General features: G+C 43.6%; 1 protein-coding gene across 1 annotated transcript in view; it reads right to left on the reverse strand.

Moving 5' to 3' along the window:
• Positions 1–18,660, reverse strand: part of PITPNC1 (phosphatidylinositol transfer protein cytoplasmic 1) — a 138,582-nt gene that overhangs the window by 38,237 nt on the left and 81,685 nt on the right. Inside the window, exon 6 of the mRNA XM_068977498.1 lies at positions 5,104–5,199. Coding sequence (XP_068833599.1) covers positions 5,104–5,199 — 96 coding nt within the window. The remainder of the gene's footprint in view (positions 1–5,103; positions 5,200–18,660) is intronic.

Below are 18,660 nucleotides of genomic sequence, written 5' to 3' on the forward strand. Positions count from 1 at the left end.
CCCCCAAAATAAAGTCTGACACTGTTTCCACTGTTTCCCCATCTATTTCCCATGAAGTGATGGGACTGGATGCCATGATCTTCGTTTTCTGAATGTTGAGCTTAAAGCCAACTTTTTCACTCTCCTCTTTCACTTTCATCAAGAGGCTTTTCAGTTCCTCTTCACTTTCTGCCATAAGGGCGGTGTCATCTGCATATCTGAAGTTATTGATATTTCTCCCGGCAATCTTGATTCCAGCTTGTGCTTCTTCCAGCCCAGTGTTCCTGTACTCTGCATATAAGTTAAATAAGCAAGGTGACAATATACAGCCTTGACATACTCCTTTCCCAATTTGGAACCAGTCTGTTGTTCCATGTCCAGTTCTAACTGTTGCTTCCTGACCTGCATACAGGTTTCTCAAGAGGCAGGTCAGGTGGTCTGGTATTCCCATCTCTTTCAGAATTTTCCACAATTTATTGTGATCCACACAGTCAAAGGCTTTGGTATAGTCAATAAAGCAGAAATAGATGTTTTTCTGGAACTCTCTTGCTTTTTCGATGATCCAGTGGATGTTGGCAATTTGATCTCTGGTTACCCTGCCTCTTCTAAAACCAGCTTGAACATCTGGAAGTTCATGGTTCACGTATTGCTGAAGCTTGGCTTGGAAAATTTTGAGCATTACTTTACTAGCATGTGAGATTAGTGCAATTCTGCAGTAGTTTGAGCATTCTTTGGCATTGCCTTTCTTTGGGATTGGAATGAAAACTGACCTTTTCAGGTCCTGTGGCCACTGCTGAGTTTTCCAAATTTGCTGGCATATTGAGTGCAGCACTTTCACAGCATCATCTTTCAGGATTTGAAACAGCTCAACTGGAATTCCATCAGCTCCACTAGCTTTGTTCGTAGTGATGCTTTCTATGGCCAACTTGACTTCACATTCCAGGATGTCTGGCTCTAGGTGAGTGATCACACCATCGTGATTATCTGGGTCATGAAGATCTTTTTTGTACAGTTCTTTTGTGTATTCTTGCCACCTCTTCTTAATATTTTCTGCTTCTCTTAGGTTCAGACCATTTCTGTCCTTTATCGAGCCCGTCTTTGCATGAAACGTTCCCTTGGTATCTCTAATTTTCTTGAAGAGATCTCTAGTTTTTCCCATTCTATTGTTTTCCTCTATTTCTTTGCACTGATTCCTGAGGAAAGCTTTCTTATCTCTCCTTGCTATTCTTGGAACTCTGCATTCAGATGCTTAAATCTTTCCTTTTCTCCTTTGCTTTTTGCCTCTCTTCTTTTCACTGCTATTTGTAAGGCCTCCCCAGACAGCCATTTTGCTTTTTCGCATTTCTTTTCCATTGGGATAGTCTTGATCCCTGTCTCCTGTACAATATCACGAACTTCAGTCCATAGTTCATCAGGCACTCTATCTATTAGATCTAGTCCCTGAAATCTATTTCTCACTTCCACTGTATAATCATAAGGGATTTGATTTAGGTCATATTTGAATGGTCTAGTGGTTTTCCCTACTTTCTTCAATTTAAGTCTGAATTTGGCAATAATGTGCTCATGATCTGAGCCACAGTCAGCTCCCAGTCCTGTTTTTGCTGACTGTATAGAGCTTCTCCATCTTTGGCTGCAAAGAATATAATCAATCTGATTTCAGTGTTGACCATCTGGTGATGTCCATGTGTAGAGTCTTCTCTTGTGTTGTTGGAAGAGGGTGTGTGCTATGACCAGTGCGTTCTCTTGGCAAAACTCTATTAGCCTTTGCCCTGCTTCATTCTGTATTCCAAGGCCAAATTTGCCTGTTACTCCAGGTGTTTCTTGACTTCCTACTTTTGCATTCCAGTCCCCTATAATGAAAAGGACATCTTTTTTGGGTGTTAGTTCTAAAATGTCTTGTAGGTCTTCATAGAACCGTTCAACTTCAGCTTCTTCAGCGTTACTGGTTGGGGCATAGACTTGGATTACTGTGATACTGAATGGTTTGCCTTGGAAACGAACAGAGATCATTCTGTCATTTTTGAGATTGCATCCAAGTACTGCATTTCGGACTCTTTTGTGGACCATGATGGCTACTCCATTTCTTCTGAGGGATTCCTGCCCACAGTAGTAGATATAATGGTCATCTGAGTTAAATTCACCCATTCCAGTCCATTTTGGTTGGCTGATTCCTAGAATGTTGATGTTCACTCTTGCCATCTCCTGTTTGACCACTTCCAATTTGCCGTGATTCATGGACCTGACATTCCAGGTCCCTATGCAATATTGCCCTTTACAGCATCGGACCTTGCTTCTACCACCAGTCACATCCACAACTGCCTGTTGTTTTTGCTTTGGCTCCATCCCTTCATTCTTTCTGGATTTATTTCTCCACTGACCTCCAGTAGCATATTGGGTACCTACTGACCTGGGGAGTTCCTCTTTCAGTATCCTATCATTTTGCCTTTTCATACTGTTCATGGGGTTCTCAAGGCAAGAATACTGAAGTGGTTTGCCATTCCCTTCTCCCGTAGACCACATTCTGTCATTCTATTTCCAAAGTACTCCCCAATTTGTCTCCAGCCCAGATCTCTTATCTAAGCTTATTTCTGTTTGTTCTAGATGTCTCACTGGCATCACAATATCTATTCGTCTTTCTCCAAAACCCATTTCTTTTCTTTTCTCACCCCCATCTATCTGTTGTCCACACAGTAAACCTTAAGGTCATCCTGCCTCTTCCTTTTCTCTTATCTTCACACTCAGTTTATGATCAATCCCTATCAATTCTATCTTCAATAGATACCTCAAAACCCTCTGTTCCCAGCCCTCCAGCTCAAGTTACCATATAACCTAAATAAACAACATAGTAGATAATTCCAATGACCTCAGTGGATTCCTGACTTCCACTCTGCTCCTGGACAGCCCATTCTCCACCCAGAGCAAACTTTTAAAAGCATAAATCAGAGCACATGATGCCCCAGCTTTAATTTCTTCAGAGGCATTCTACTGCAGGCAAATAAAATCTAAGCATCTTAACGTGGCCTCATCCTCTTTCCCAACCTCCTGTCCTGCCATTCTTCCTTCTGTTGCTGCTGCCACACTGGTCTCTTTTGCTTCCTCACAGGTGTCACCTCCACTTGGAGCACTGATGCCCGCTCTTTCATTCCTGCAGGTCATGTCTTCCTGAGCATCTTTCCCGATCCCGTCATCTTATGTTCAGTTTCCTTATCATGGGCTCTCCCTGCAAACTTCCTTAACTCCACATGTTTATTATGGAATTAGTTCTTTATTGTCTGGCTCCCGTGCTAGACTGGAAGTGTTGTAAGGCAAGAGACCCTCTGTGTCTCTTCTGTTCATTCGTTGCCATGTCCCCATCTAAACATTGTCTGTGACACACAGTGAGTACTCAGTACATAGTTACTGGATGAATGTCTATTCCTCTCTCATTTCCTTGGTCAAACTGTATCTCGAAAAGAATACTTTATGGCCTGGGAAAATGAATGACAGTGAAGCATGAAAAAAAGTTCCTCGAATATCTGTGTGGTGGTTCTTGGGAGCACAAAGCACAGGGAGATGAGTCAGGCACTGGCTGACTAGCAGGGAGTCTTGTTGATTTTGTCGTTAGTATTCTGTATCTGTGCTAAGACTTTCCACTGAATCAGGGGATCCCCGATGCCAGGCAGGACCACACTGAAGCCATCTGAGAGGAAGCGCTGAAATCAGTTCAGAGTGTTCTGGCAACACTGCCTTTCTAGAAGGCTTGAGCTACCAAAGGGACCAGGATGTTCAGGTAAGGCAACAGCCGCCCAGGCTCAAGAAGCCACAGAGGCGACAAGGCAGCAGCGTCACCCAGTGCACTGCCTGGCGCGTTCCCCGTCACTGAAGCCCCGTAAGTACTGGGGGCCTTGAGAGGAAACCACAGAAAAGGAAGACAAGGGGAGGCCAAATTTCTCTTCTTGAGCAGGTCCACAGTTATGCAGAGAGCATTTTGCTTGGTTTTTCTGACATTTCATGAGTGTGGCTGGCTGCAATGTATAATGTAAATGGATGACGTTCAAAGGCTCAGCCTTTGAGTCCCACCAAGAGTCATTCCCATCAGCCTCTCCCAAGATCTGAAGGGACAGCAGCTGCAGAGCACATGCCTGCAATTAGGCAGCTAAGCATTCACTAAGACTGGGTTAGACCCTGACATCCAAATGAATCCCAAAAGGTGCAGGCAAAAAAAATGTGAACCACACTCAGAGCCCAGCGTCTGTCACGGTGGAATTCATTCTTACCGGGTTTATTTATTACATCTTAAATCAGCCTTAATGAAGCCGAGGAAAGAGTTTCAAGGTCCATGTGTTACAGCTCAAGGACGAGAAGAGGGCCACGAGTCCAAACATACTGTGATTGGTTGCATGTTGCTAAACAACAAAAATAGCCCAGCATCTGTTGTTGCAGGGCTGGGACGTTATTTACAAGGGGGTCACCCAAGTTCCATCAGCAGCCATTAATAAAAATACTAACAGGCCATAAGTGGGGACCTATACTAACAGGATAAAAGTTTGCAATGAGGCAAACAGTGGATTCTGGTAGGTGGAAATCATATAGAAAGATATTCTCTTAAATTTATTCTCAGTCAAGATTAAAAAAAGGAGAGGGCTTTATGAAGGTCCTTTCAGTTTTGAGACAAAGTTTCTGTGCAAACACAAGCTGCCCAAGTTTCAAAATTTACTCAGGGAGGACTCATTGAGCCTTATCTTTGTGTTAGACCCCACAGATATAAATAAAACACAGCCCCTGCAGAGGGGGAGACAGGCTGGCCCCAGGCCTGGCCAAACAGGAAGCCAGAGGTGGCCGCTGTGTTTTATAGGCCAGCTATCAGTTGGGCGGTTCAGCCTTGCGAGTTATTTTGCTGCCCGGAATGACGGCAGAGCTGGGGAGACAGAAGACCTCACTGAAACTGAGTGGCAGCTGGGGTCAATGATGGGCCTCAAGAAGTAGGAACTCCACTCGGAGAATCGCAGTCAAGAATTCAGTAAGATGTAACAGCAAATTGAATCAACACAAAGACAGACGGACGTGCCCTGGGTCAGGGTGGACTTAATAAGAGTTTGCTGAAAGAATAACTCTCTTCCACATGACACCCTGTCTATTGCTCACCTCAGATTCTTTGTAGTAACGTTCTGGAATTTCATCACAGGCAATATCGATAAAGCAAACTTCTCTCTCCAGATCTTTGGCTTCGTTGTCAAAAATCTGAAAGAGCAGAGCAACAAATCAAAGGTTAGTGACGGTAGGTGAGATCCTCAAGGTGCCCGCAGGTTGGCCCAATGGTGCGTGAGGCAGAATAACTCCCCACAGAGCATCTTCACATGGCTCAGTGCCCCTGGTGAGAGCTCTCCGCTGCCTCAGAATGTGCAAGAATCATGAGAAGCTTTTATTCATCGCTTACATTTTGTCACTTCAGAGGCAGGTGTAGCATCAATCACTGCTTGGTGAGGGGAAGAAGATAAAACAAGCTGTTTTTAGAAGTTCAAGAGTGAAGAAATAAATCTCTTCCAAAAGTCTCTTCCAAAAAGGAAGTCTGCTGATTTTTGGCAGTTAATCTAAACAGGGAGAGGGAAGAGGCTAAAAAGGTTCTGGGTAGATAGGAGACAAAAAGCTATGATACAGCCTGAGATTTAGAGAAGAAAAATAAGGTGTTTTTTTTTCATTGAAGTGTTTACATATATTTAATTTTGGAAATAACATACACTCACTGCAGGAAATACAGATAAACAAAAAGAAGTAAATAAAGACTGTCCACAATCCCATTACCCAGTGTGTTATTCTTGATCATTTAAAAGCACGATTTCTTTGGTACACATAGGGGTATGAAGGTGGAGCTTGAAAAAGTATTGAGATGCCTTATTGTCAATCTAGGCTTGGTTCTCCTGGCCCAGAATGCCCAATACTTGCAAAGAAATATGTAAGTGAGACACGTATACAGATATACACTCTGGTGGGAAGACTAAGTTCCTCTACTTTTCCCCACTGCCAATTTTTTTCTGACCTTACAGGGATATCTTCTCATCACTTCTGGAGGATAATAAAAAGATTAAGTTCGCAAATCACTTCACTCTTGGAGAAAGTCTTATCCCTATCTCACTGTTTAGCTAATTCCTACAAGGGAATCATCTGCTAACACTAATTAAATCTCACTCTCCAGAAGAGAACGAAATATTTTGGAAGAAGAAGGTGGTTGATGCCTAAGAACACTGTCTTGACACAAATTTGGAGCCTATTAATAACATGTTCTCCTCCAGGATAGCATCTGGAGGGCGCTTTACAAGTTGAAACTGCTAGTCCTTTCCAAATGCTTTCTGAATAATATTTGTGCTGGTAATTATCTGCCCAGGCTGCTGTTTGCTCTGTCACCAATTTCCTTCTATAATGGTTAGATACTGGACTCTTCAGGTCTGTTCAAGGAGACTGACTCCCCGGTCTGAACTGAGGAGGCCATTACATTTTCCTAAAGGCAGAGGAAGACTGGTTCCTGGATCAGCTCTGATTCCGACCATGGCCACGTGAAGTCAAGTGCTTGGAGACACTCCCAAAGTGTTTGGGAGGGATAGGTAGATTGCTTTGAAATGAAATGGAGAAATGGTGGGAAAATAAGTTCGAGTGGAGAAATGAAACACGAAATGAAACACCGGGTCTCAGGGTGTTTGTGTGTTTCACTCTCTCTCTTTTCGCTTGAGTCTCTTTTAAGTGTGTGCCAGAGAAGACATGTGCCTCATTAAGAAAACAAAACAGAACGGAACACCCCAGAGGCAAATGAGCTGCTAGAGAGTAAATTACAAGAGAAGTTAGAGAGCTTTGACATTTATTGGTGGTAAAATTTATGGGACTGAAAGAAGGGGAAATGAACAGGGGTTAAGGGAGTTATTGACAGATTAGGTGGCGTTTCCTAATTTAATTCACATAGTTTTGGATCACCCATTATCACATTATTACATTATTGCCCTTCTGCTCCAAATTCACCCTTTAGTCTCTGCTCCAACAGACCAGACCCTGTAAGCACTTCTTGACAGTGAGTATGACAGTAAGCCATGTATTAGAGGAACCCTGCAGGAAGAAGGGGGCTTCTCTTCCTGGCGTGAATCTTATTACCGCTATACAATCTGTTGGGGGGAGAGGGGAACGAAGTGCTGCTCTGTCCCAGTTACATGTCCAGAGTGCACAGCTACTTGGTGACTTTGGAGTCCTGGCCTTCATTGTAGCCCTTCTGATGTAGGCACCCCTCTGCTCCAGCCGCACATCGCCAGTGGTGCCCTGACTCTACATTCTTGCCCACCAGTTTCATCTCACTTGTACCCAAAGGGAACTTTTCTGCCACCCAGCAACTGTGGACCACTTCTGGTCCACCTCTGGTCCAGGAAACCCAGCAAACTTTTCTGCTATCCAGTGGGCTATGATCACAATCTCTGCAAGGAGGTCAAGCTCCAGCCATGGAGATGGGCCCCTTCTGAGTTTGTTCTTCCTAGTGTCCACTTCCTCAGCCTTAGGTACGCTTTAGATTTCTCTTTACATCTTTATAATTACTCCTATCAAAGTTTCAGTTCAGTTGTTGCTCAGTTGTGTCCAACTCTTTATGACCCCATGAACTGCAGCATGCCAGACCTCCCTGTCCATCACCAACTCCTGGAGTTTACTCAAACTCATGTCCATCGCGTCAGTGATGCCATCCAACCATTCATCCTCTGTCATCCCCTTCTCCTCCCAACTTCAATCTTTTCCAGCATGAGGGTCTTTTCCAATCAGTCAATTCTTCGCATCAGGTGGTCAAAGTATTGGCATTTCAGCTTTAGCATCAGTCCTTCCAATGAATATTCAGTACTGATTTCCTTTAGGATGGACTGGTTCGATCACCTTGCAGTCCAAGGGACTCTCAAGAGTCTTCTCCAACACCACAGTTGAGAAGCATCAATTCTTTGGCACTCAGCTTTCTTTATAGTCCAACTCTCACATCCATACACGACTACTGGAAAAACCATAGCTTTGACTAGACGGACCTTTGTTGGCAAAGTAATGTCTTTGATTTTTAATATGCTGTCTAGGTTGGTCATAACTTTTCTTCCAGGGAGAAAGCATCTTTTAATTTCATGGCTGCAGTCACCATCTGCAGCGATTTTGGAGCCCAAGAAAATAAAGTCTGTCATTGTTTCCATTGCTTTCCCATCTATTTACCATGAAGTGATGAGACTGGATGCCATGATCTTAGTTTTCTGAATGTTGAGTTTTAAGCCAACTTTTTCACTCTCCTCATTCACTTTCATCAAGAGGCTCTTTAGTTCTTCTTCGCTTTCTGCCATAAGGGTGGTGTCATCTGCATGTCTGAGGTTATTGACATTTCTCCTGGCAATCTTGATTCCAGCTTGTGCTTCATCCAGCCCAGCCTTTCTCATGATGTACATATAAGTTAAATAAGCAGGGTGACAATATACAGCCTTGATGTACTCCTTTTCCAATTTGGAACCAGTCTGTTGTTCCACGTCCAGTTCTAACTGTTGCTTCCTGACCTGCATACAGATTTCTCAGGAGGCAGGTAATGTGGTCTGGTATTCCCATCTCTTGAAGAATTTTCCAGAGTTTGTTGTGATCCACACAGTCAAAGGCTTTGCATAGTCAATAAAGCAGAAGTAATTTTTCTGGAACTCTCTTGCTTTTTCGATAATCCAACAGATGTTAGCAATTTGATCTGTGGTTTCTCTGCCTTTTCTAAATCCAGCTTGAACATCTGGAAGTTCTTGGTTCACATACTGTTAAAGCCTCACTTAGATAATTTTGAGCATTACTTTGCTAGTGTGTGAGATGAGTGCAATTGTGTGGTAGTTTGAACATTCTTTGGCATTGCCTTTCTTTGGGATTGGAATGAAAACTGCCCTTTTCCAGTCCTGTAGCTGCTGCTGAGTTTTCCAAATTTGCTGGTATACTGAGTGCATCACTTTAACAGCATCATCTTTTAGGATTTGAAATAGCTCAGCTGGAATTCCATCACCTCCACTAGCTTTGTTCATAGTGATGCTTCCTAAGGCCCACTTGACTTCACATTCCAAGATGTCTGGCTCTAGGTGAGTGATCACACCATCGTGATTATCTTGGTTGTGAAGATCTTTTTTGTACAGTTCTTCTGTGTATTCTTGCCACCTCTTCTTAATATCTTCTGCTTCTGTTAGGTCCATACCATTTCTGTCCTTTATTGTGCCCATCTTTGCATGAAACGTTCCCTTGGTATCTCTAATTTTCTTGAAGAGACCTCTAGTCTTTCCCATTCTATTGTTTTCCTCTATTTCTTTGCATTGATCCCTGGGGAAGGCTTTCTTATCTCTTCTTGCTATTCTTTGGAACTCTACATTCAAATGGGTATATCTTTCCTTTTCTCCTTTGTCTTTCATTTCTCTTCTTTTCACAGCTATTTGTAAGGCCTCCTCAGACAGCCATTTTACCTTTTTGCATTTCTTTTTCTTGGGGATGGTCTTGATCCCTGCCTCCTGTACAGTGTCACAAACCTCTGTCCATAGTTCTCCAGGCACTCTGTCTATCAGATCTAATCCCTTGAATCTATTTCTCACTTCCACTGTACAGTCATAAGGGATTTGATTTAGGTCATACCTGAATGGTCTAGTGGTTTTCTACTTTCTTCAATTTAAGTCTGAATTTGGCAATAAGGAGTTCATGATTTGAGCCACAGTCAGCTCCCGGTTTTGTTTTTGCTGACTGTATAGAGCTTCTCCATCTTTGGACGCAAAGAATATAATCAATCTGATTTTGGTGTTGACCATCTGGTGACGTCCATGTGTAGAGTCTTCTCTTGTGTTGCTATGACCAGTGCTATGACCATGCTCAGTAAATCTTTAATCCAGTTTTCTGTTGATGGGTGGGGCCCGGTTCCCTCCCTGTTCTTTACCTGGGGCCAAACTATGGTGGAGTAATGAAGATAATGGCAACCTTCTTCAAAAGGTCCCATGCATGCACTGCTACCTTCAGTGCCCCCAGCCCTGCTGCAGGCCACCACCGACCCAGGCCTCTGCTGGAGACTTCGGGACACTCACGGCAAGTCTGGGTCAGTCTCTTGTGGGGTCACTGCTCCTTTCTCCTGAGTCCTGGTGTGCACAAGGTTCTGTTTGTGCCCTCTAAGAGTCTGTTTCCCCAGTCCTGTGCAAGTCTGGTGGCTCTGTGGTGGGGTTAGTGACCACCTCCTCCAAGACGGCTTATGCCATACCCAGGTCTGCTGCACCGAAAGCCCCTGCCCCTGTGGCAGTCCACTGCTGACCGTACCTCCCCATACCTCCACAGGAGACACTCAAACACAGTTCTGTCTCAGTCTCTGTGGGGTCTCTGGGTCCTGGTGCGCACAAGGTTTGTCTGAGCCCTCTGAGCGTCTCTGGCGGGTATGGGGTTTGATTCTAAACACGATTTCGTCCTTCCTACCATCTTACTGGGGCTTCTCCTTTGCCCTTGGACATGTCCTCAAAGTTGCTCCAGCACTGTACAGCTGCCGCTCCAGCACCCATCAAATAATTCTAATTAATAATTAGAATAAATAATTCCTTATATTACACTCTTCCTGTTCAAATTTTTTGTGGTTTAGGCCTCCTAATGAGGCCCTGACTTATACACTCAATTGCATATGAAATACTGCTCTTGGCTTTGAGGGCTGCAAAGATAAGGGCTGAGTTCCTGCTCTTCACAAGTTATCATCTAGTGAGAGAGACAGACTGGGAAGCTATTCCCCAAAACACAAGGTGAATGAAATATTCGTTACAAAAGAAAGAACAGACTGTCAGGCCAGAAGAGGAGTCATTTATGTTGACTCCACAACTGCATGGTCAGGATAGTATTATTATTTCTACTTTTCAGATGAGAAAACTAAGGCTCAGGAGACGCAGGAGATGTGGGTTCCATCCCTGGTTGGGAAGATCCCAACCTGGAGGAGGAAAGATCCTCCTGGAGGAGGAAATGGCAACCCATTCCAGTACTGTTGCCTGGAGAATCCCATGGGCAGAGGAGCCTAGCGGACTACAGTCCATGGGGTCATGAAGAGTTGGACACGTCTGAATGACTGAGCACGCATGCGCCAGAAGTAAAGTGCCTTGCCCGAGGTCACACTGCCTGTTGGCAGAGAAGCTCAGATTCAGGGCACGCCTCCAGGCTTCACGATCAGACTCCTCCAGCGATAAAAAGGCTGCCTCTTGGCACCCAACTGAGAAGATAAATATCAGTCAAAAGTGCTTCCTATTTCTTTCCAGAAAGATGAAATTAGAATCTGATTCTCCTCCTGTTACTGAAAAATGTATGTCCTGAGTAACTGTTATGGGAACTCCCCAACGACTTGGAGCTTTTCTGTTGAGACTGCAGTAGAATCTACTCAGGTAGTTTTTAAGTTCCAACTCTGGACTCTTTCTTTAATATGACACTTATTCTCACATCCAAGTCCATGAAATAACAAACACTTCTGAAGTCAGTGTTTCAGGGTGGGGTTCTCACCACCTGAACAAAGCTACAAAAAAAAAATCACTTTGAGGACCTCAACATTCTCTTCAGGCTTGAGATTACAAAGCATCTTAATTTCCAATAAATGATTAATCTCCCAGTGATTAGAGCTTTTAGAAGATGCTCATAGGTGCTCAATACATGCTGCTGAATGACTGACTGGAAGACATTAGCTTCTATCTTCCAGAGAAGAATCTATGGCAGGAATATTGCTTAGTAATTGATGTTAGGTTCTTTTCATGAGTCCCAGTTCTATCTGCTGGTAAGCACCCTAACTTTCCATAATTCCCAATACAGACCTCAGTGGAGAGGGGAAACCTCACAGTATTGGCTGATGGGTCCCACAGTGGAAATCAGGAGAGCTGAGTCTGAATTCAGTTATCTCCTCTGTGTGACCCTGGGCAAGACCCTGCACCTCCTTTAGGCCTCATCTGCAGAATAAAAGGCAATATCTGGATGGATGGGTATTTGGGGACTGTGAAATATCCTGGAGCTGTATCTAACATCTGGGGAGATGCTTTCTTTCTGGCAACAGAGTTTGGCCACTTTCACCTGATTTCAGAGAGATCTGTGGCCCTAATGAGGTTGAAGGCAAGTGACCTAGATGACCACTAGAGTTCTTTCCAGTTAAAATGTCAGTGATATTGAGTGACTTCCGGGTTTTGTTAGGTTCCTACATCCTGTTCTTTGCTCCTTCACCCCATATCCAGCTGACTTGGGTGGTGCACAGAGGGGCTGCAACGGGGAAGCAGGAAGTGGCCATGACATAATGTAATCAGAGGCTATGGCAGGGGTGAAACAGTCTCATCTTCATGCTTAGCTTAGGGCACCATCCAGAATTAAGCCAACGTTGTTGCAAACAGAGGCTTAGCAAGGCCTCAAAGCAAAACAGCAAGAGTAACTATTCACTGGGGCTTCCTCAGTGGCAGCCGCAGCAGCAGAAGCTGTCAGAACTCTGGTCCAACCACCAGCTCTTTGAGGTGGAATAAGAGCTCTGCTGAGATAGCTTAGGAACGACATACATCCTAATGTTGGTGTGCCTGTGTGCTAAGTCGCTTCAGCTGTATCCGACTCTTTGTGACCCAATGAATGTAGCCACCAGGATCCTCTGTCCATGGGATTCTCCAGGCAAGAATACTGGAGTGGGTTGCCATGCCCTCTTCCAGCGGCTCTCTCTGACCCAGGGATGGAACCTGCATCTCTGAGGTCTCCTGTATTGGCAGGTGGGTTCTTTACCATTAGCACCAACTGGGAAGAAGCCCCTTAATGTTGGCACACTAAGCCAAAGCTCCACCAGGCTGTCATCTGACACAGATGCTGAGCGCCTTCACGTCCTTGGGCGCTTCTTGGTCAGCATTTGTCCCTTTCTGAGATGGGAGTGGGTTTGGGACTCAAATGTGGTCCCTTCTCTATACCTCCAATAATAATGCTCCCCTCTGTGGTTACTTAGCAGACATATCCACTCACAAGTCATCTGTAGTGGGTTTCAGCACCAATCTGACTGACTCTTCTGACCTCTGCCCCCTTCCTCCCCCAACTAGGCAATGAATACTCAATAAACTCCTTCTTTTAATCTGAACTAAGCAATATTACACCTAGAAAGCAAATTTCCTGAGTAAATACTATCTTATAGTTTCCAAAATGAAAAGGGGGTAACTTTCTCTTTTCTGTAAAGCCTTATGAACATTAAATACCAAGATTTTTAAAGTCTTCACATACTTTGATCTGGTAAACTTAAGCTTTGAGAATCCATCTTAAGGATCTTAACTAAATGAAAAGTTTAACGCACAAAGATTTTCATTGCAACATTAATGTAATGGCAAGAAAAAACAGAGGGAAAGAGGGAGAAAAAAAAGCAAACAGCCAAATTATTCCAGTATGGGAGAATGGCCAAGGAAATTATGATAAATCCATTTGATGAACCATTATGTGGCCATTAATAACTCCATTCTTAAAAAAGATTTTCCCAGGAGGGTAAACATGGGCGTGGGTGGGATGGAGAAGGGGAGATGCCCCATATTTAATATGGACAGATGCTGAGTCATGTGTTCATAACTCACACAACTCAGAAGGGAAAGGTACACTGATAAATGTGGAATGTGTTTTAAGGACGCACTAGATTTCTTCCTTGAACTGCAGTGTCTTTCTGGATTTAATTATTTCTCATTTTGCTTTTAGACGTTTCTAGATTTTGTGATCTCTCTTGTGATTGTCCAGCCAGGGAGAGCACTGTGTACAGCAGCTTTTCAGAAATCCATGGTCCTGAGAATCATGGGTTTGTAGCCCCTTTCTCTGTAACAGTAAGCTCTGTGGTTTATGATCCAAGTTTAGATGGGAACTGTCTGAACTTTCTGCACAGTTTTTCCATAAACTTAAAACTGCTTTAAAAAATAAAGCATAATATTTTTAAAAAATTGAGGTTGGGGGGGGGCAATCCAAGCTTCTTCCTGCCATCTGTCCAAGCTACCAAGGATGGAAGATAGAGGTGGCTGATCAGTCATCCTGTTTTATGCTTCACGTATGATTTAAGGGACGAAGAATCCCAGTTAAGCCACTGTTCTGCTCTTTCTTCGATGTACTTGGGAGGTTTCAGGGGGAGGCAATTGACTAAGACACACTAACAAAGAATAGGTTCAGTAAGGAAGAACACTGGAAGCAGAATTATTGTTTTAACATTGCTTTCATTTCAATGCTCTGGATTTGCAAAGTGGCCAGTTGGTTTGGTGCAGAGGATGGGGCTAGAATTGGTTCGTGGTTTTTTATTGATTATTCTCTAATGGCAGCATACCTGTAGGAAGAGCCTGAAAAACACTTACGGCCAGAAAAAAAAATAGTCCAAGTTATTGATGAAGACAACCATCATTTCATTACCCTATCTCTACTTGTATTCCTACTAAGAACATTTTCATGCCCACACAATTCAGTGGTGACCATTTCATGAATGTGTAAGCTAGATGATCCAACCCCAGAATATGCAACTTGTCTTCCCCATTGCCATTAACACAGAGATTTAAAAAAAGGATGGTTTTCTTCCATCTCTTTAAAAACATTTCTGCTTCTTTCCAACTCTCAGAATAAAGAGCTGTTATTTATTCTATTTCATTATAGCGGAAAAAATAAGTGCTGAAGGTGGACATACTTAACAACAGTTCTCTGAAGAGAAGAGACTAGGCTTCAGCAATCAATAAATCAGCAAATAATTATTAAGCATCTGCTATGTGGTCAACAGGGCTTCCCTGGTGGTTCAAAGGGTAAAGAATCTGTCTGCAATTCAGGAGACTTGGGTTTGATTCCTGGGTTGGGAAGATCCTCAGAGAAGGAAATGGCAACCCACTCCAGTATTCTTGCCTGGAAAATTCCATGGACAGAGAAGCCTGGCAGGCTACAGTCCATGGGGTTCCAAAGAGCTGGACATGACTGAGCAACTAACAAACATGTGGTCAACACTGTGCCTCTTAAAATTTGTGAGATAAGGTCCACTCTCAAGGAGGCTTATGATTTTGCAGCGAAGACTCGATTCGCTGCAAGATTTAATTAACAGCATCATGAAAGTGAAAGAAAAAGTGAAAGTGAAGTCGCGCAGTCGTGTCCAACTCTTTGAGACCCCCTGGACTGTAGCCTACCATGCTCTTCCATCCACGGGATTTTCCAGGCAAGAGTACTGGAGTGGGTTGCCATTTCCTTTTCCAGAGGACCTTCCTGACCCAGGGATCGAACCCGGGTCTCCCACATTGTAGGCAGACGCTTTATCGTCTGAGCCACCAGGGAAGCCTTAACAGCATCATATAATAAAATATTATATCTGTTACTAAGTAATAAGTACTAAAAGCTATGTATCAGACAAGAAGTACTTTACTCTGAATCCAGCAAGGGAGAATGTACGTATATATTTGTGTGTGTGTGCGTGTGACATTCTTTCTCAGATTCTTTTCCATTATGGGTTGTTACGGGATATTCGATATACACTGTTTCCTGTGCTACGTAGCAGGTCTTTCTCGGTTATCTGTTTTATATATAGTAGTGTGTATATGTTAATCCCAAACTCCCAGTTTATCCCTCTCTCCCCTTTTCCTCTGGTAACCATAAGTTTTTTTTTTTTTTTCTATGAGGAGAGACAAAATTTTAAAAATAAACCTTATAGAAAAGCTAGAGCTCCCCTGGTGGCTCTGACAGTAAAGAATCTGCCTGCAATGCAGGAGACCCAGGTTCAGTCTCTGGGTTGGGAAGATTTCCCTGGAGAAGGGAATGGCAACCCACACCAGTAATCTTGCCTGGAAAATTCTATGGATAGAGGAGCCTGGCGGGCTATAGTCCATGGGAACACAGAAAGTCGGATACGACTGAGCAACTAACATTTCATTTCATTTCAGGGCCATCTCGTCATTCACACACACAGATACACACACACGAAGACAACTCAGCACCTTTAGTGAGATGTTGATCCTTGTTTCTTCAGACTCCCTGCCCTTGAAACAATCTTTTTTTAAATTGATTTCTGGGGGAATGTATAGTTCTATGAATTTTAACATGTGTATAGATTCTTGCAACCACCACTCCAATTAAGACTCAGATCAGTTTCACCACCCCAAGAAACTAATTTATCATCACAATCTCCCTACACCCCAACTTCAGGCAACCACTCCTGTGTTCTCCAACACTACAGTTTTCGTCTTTTCAACAATGTCATACAAACGGAATCATGTAGGTTTTAACCCTGTGAGACTAGGTCTTTTCACTCAGGACAGTGCCTTTGACATTTATCCTGTGGCTGTGGAATCAAAGCGCATTCCTTTTTCTTGCTAAGTAGTATTCCACTGTATGAATGCATAGCAATTTGTTAATTCCCCCGTTTATAGTTTGGGAGAATTATGACAAGAGCTGTTAAAAGTATTTGTGGAAACATTTTTGTGTAAATACAAGTTTTCACTTCTTTAGGGTACATATTCAGGAGTGGGATGGCTGGGTTATAGGATGTTATGTTAATTTTTCTTTATGAGCAGATGAATCAATACTCCTGAAACGAATTGACTAGTATCTCCCCCCAATTCATGCCCACCCCAAACCTCAGAATGTGACCTTATTTGGAAATAGGTTCTTTGCAGATGTTGTTAGTTAAAGATTGCTATTGACTTAATGTTTGTATCTCCCTGTCCCAAATCGGTTGAAAACTAATGTCCAGTGTGACATTATCAGGAGATGCAGCCTTTGGGAGAATGATTAGGTCATGAGGGTAGAGCTCTCATAATGGGATTAGCACTCTATAAAAAAGATCCCTCAGAAAAAAAGACTCCATAGAGGTCCCCAGTGGAAAAGGAAATGGCAACTTACTCCAGGTACTCTTGCCTGGGAAATCCCATGGACAGAGGAGCCTGGCGGGCTACAGTCCATGGGGTCGCAAAGAGTCGGACGTGACTGCGCCACTAAACAGCGGTAGCACAGAAGTGCCTAGACCCTTCTTCCATGTGAGGACACAGGGAGAAGTTGCGGCCTGCAACCCAGAACCCAACCATGCCAACACCCTGAAGTCAGCCTGTCTTCACCACATGTCATAAACAACTGTTTTTTTTTAAACATTGACCACTGGTGGAGATTTGTCCTTTTCCTTTCTCCACCCACCTCAAAGGTTGCAGAAAATTCAAAACCAACAGGCAGAAACCTGATGACAACAGTGGAAATGAACGAAAGGGTAATGTAGGACACTGCTCATCAGTGAAGTTCAAAACCAAAAGCTGCTGATAAACTCACTTGAGGCTGAGAACACAGAGAGATGTAAGAGGAAAGGGTGCCTGGGGAAGGGGCAGGGCAGAGACCTAAGGGTCAAAGGACACAACACAGTGGACATGAACTCACAGTGTGCTCCCTTTGAATAAAAGAATGCTTCTTTCTATCCTAGGACATGTATCTAGAAACAGCGCCAGCAAAACTAGTAGAGAGTTGAGAGCCATTTGGTGCTGTGACCTGAAGTCCCACGCAGGAAACAATGGTGACCCCTGGTTCATCTGGGTGAGATAAAGGGTGAAGAAAGTTCAAGAGACAGTAATCAAAGTGACATGGTGACTGCTGAGAAAAAGATTCGGACTGGCAAAACAGTGTTCTCATAAGGTGCTCTGATCACGGTAACTAATTAAGAAAGGAACAAAAAAGTACATTAAAACAACCCAGAAGGGTCACAAATGCTATGACTCAATTCATTTGCTGAAAAGGCTTTAATGGCACAAAAACGCTTCTAAGTTACGGTTCCCAGGGCAGCTGTAACAAGGCTCTTTTTATAAGCTCCTTCTGATTTCAGCACAGAACAGGCTCAACCTGAATTCTTTCTGTGGCCACAGCCCCCTTTGGACCCATAGGCTGTGTCATGAGATCAAACCAATACTTCACATGGGCACATGTGGATACTGGCTCCTGGTAGCTGAGAACACACATGGTTTCCCTGCAGTATGATCAATAATGCTTCCTAAAATAAGTCCCAGAAGCCGAGCTTAAAATAGTTTCAATTTCTCCTTGTTCCTTCCAATTTTAATTCACAAGGTGGTCTCCGGGAACTAGAACCGCTGGTTTTCCCGCAAGTTGAAGTATGGCTATTTCATCTGGAAACACTCTGGGGCTCAAGATGGGCCAGCCCTCACTAGCCTCAGTGTTTGTCAAGGTGATGTTGATTCTGTCCTTCTTGAAACCTTTCTGAGCCAAACAATGTATCCTTTGCACAGAGAGGTAACATTGCTGACATGCAACCACCTGTACTTTTTTTCTTTCACTGAGAAGCTACTAACTCAGCCTGGAGGGAAGGGACCGAAATGCTGAGTTAGATGGCTTGCTGAGGCCTGTGCCTGGTCTGGCAGCCACACCTGGAAGTCAAAAACAATGCCGAGAGTCCCAAGAAGGCTGCCAGCAGTCTTACTCTCTAGAGGCCAGTTTCCTTCTCTTGTTCCCAAAATGAGTGTCCTGAGGTACTTCAGGACCTTGTGTCTCTTTCTAGCTCATTCCTGGCATGCCTTTTTGGAGGCACAATGAAATGGGCACCAGCCCAAACCCACTTAGGAATCCTGATAGATCGCATCTACTGTCAGAAGAAACAAAATCGAGGAACAGACGGTTACATTTTCCTGGTAGGTTGTATTGTGTTTGGTTTTTCCTTTTGCCTGGGCTGGTGTTAAACACCTCCCCCAAGGCAAAGTTGGGGTA

This window comes from Capricornis sumatraensis, chromosome 8 (genome assembly GCF_032405125.1).
Source record: "Capricornis sumatraensis isolate serow.1 chromosome 8, serow.2, whole genome shotgun sequence".
NCBI classification, from domain to species: Eukaryota; Metazoa; Chordata; class Mammalia; order Artiodactyla; family Bovidae; genus Capricornis; species Capricornis sumatraensis.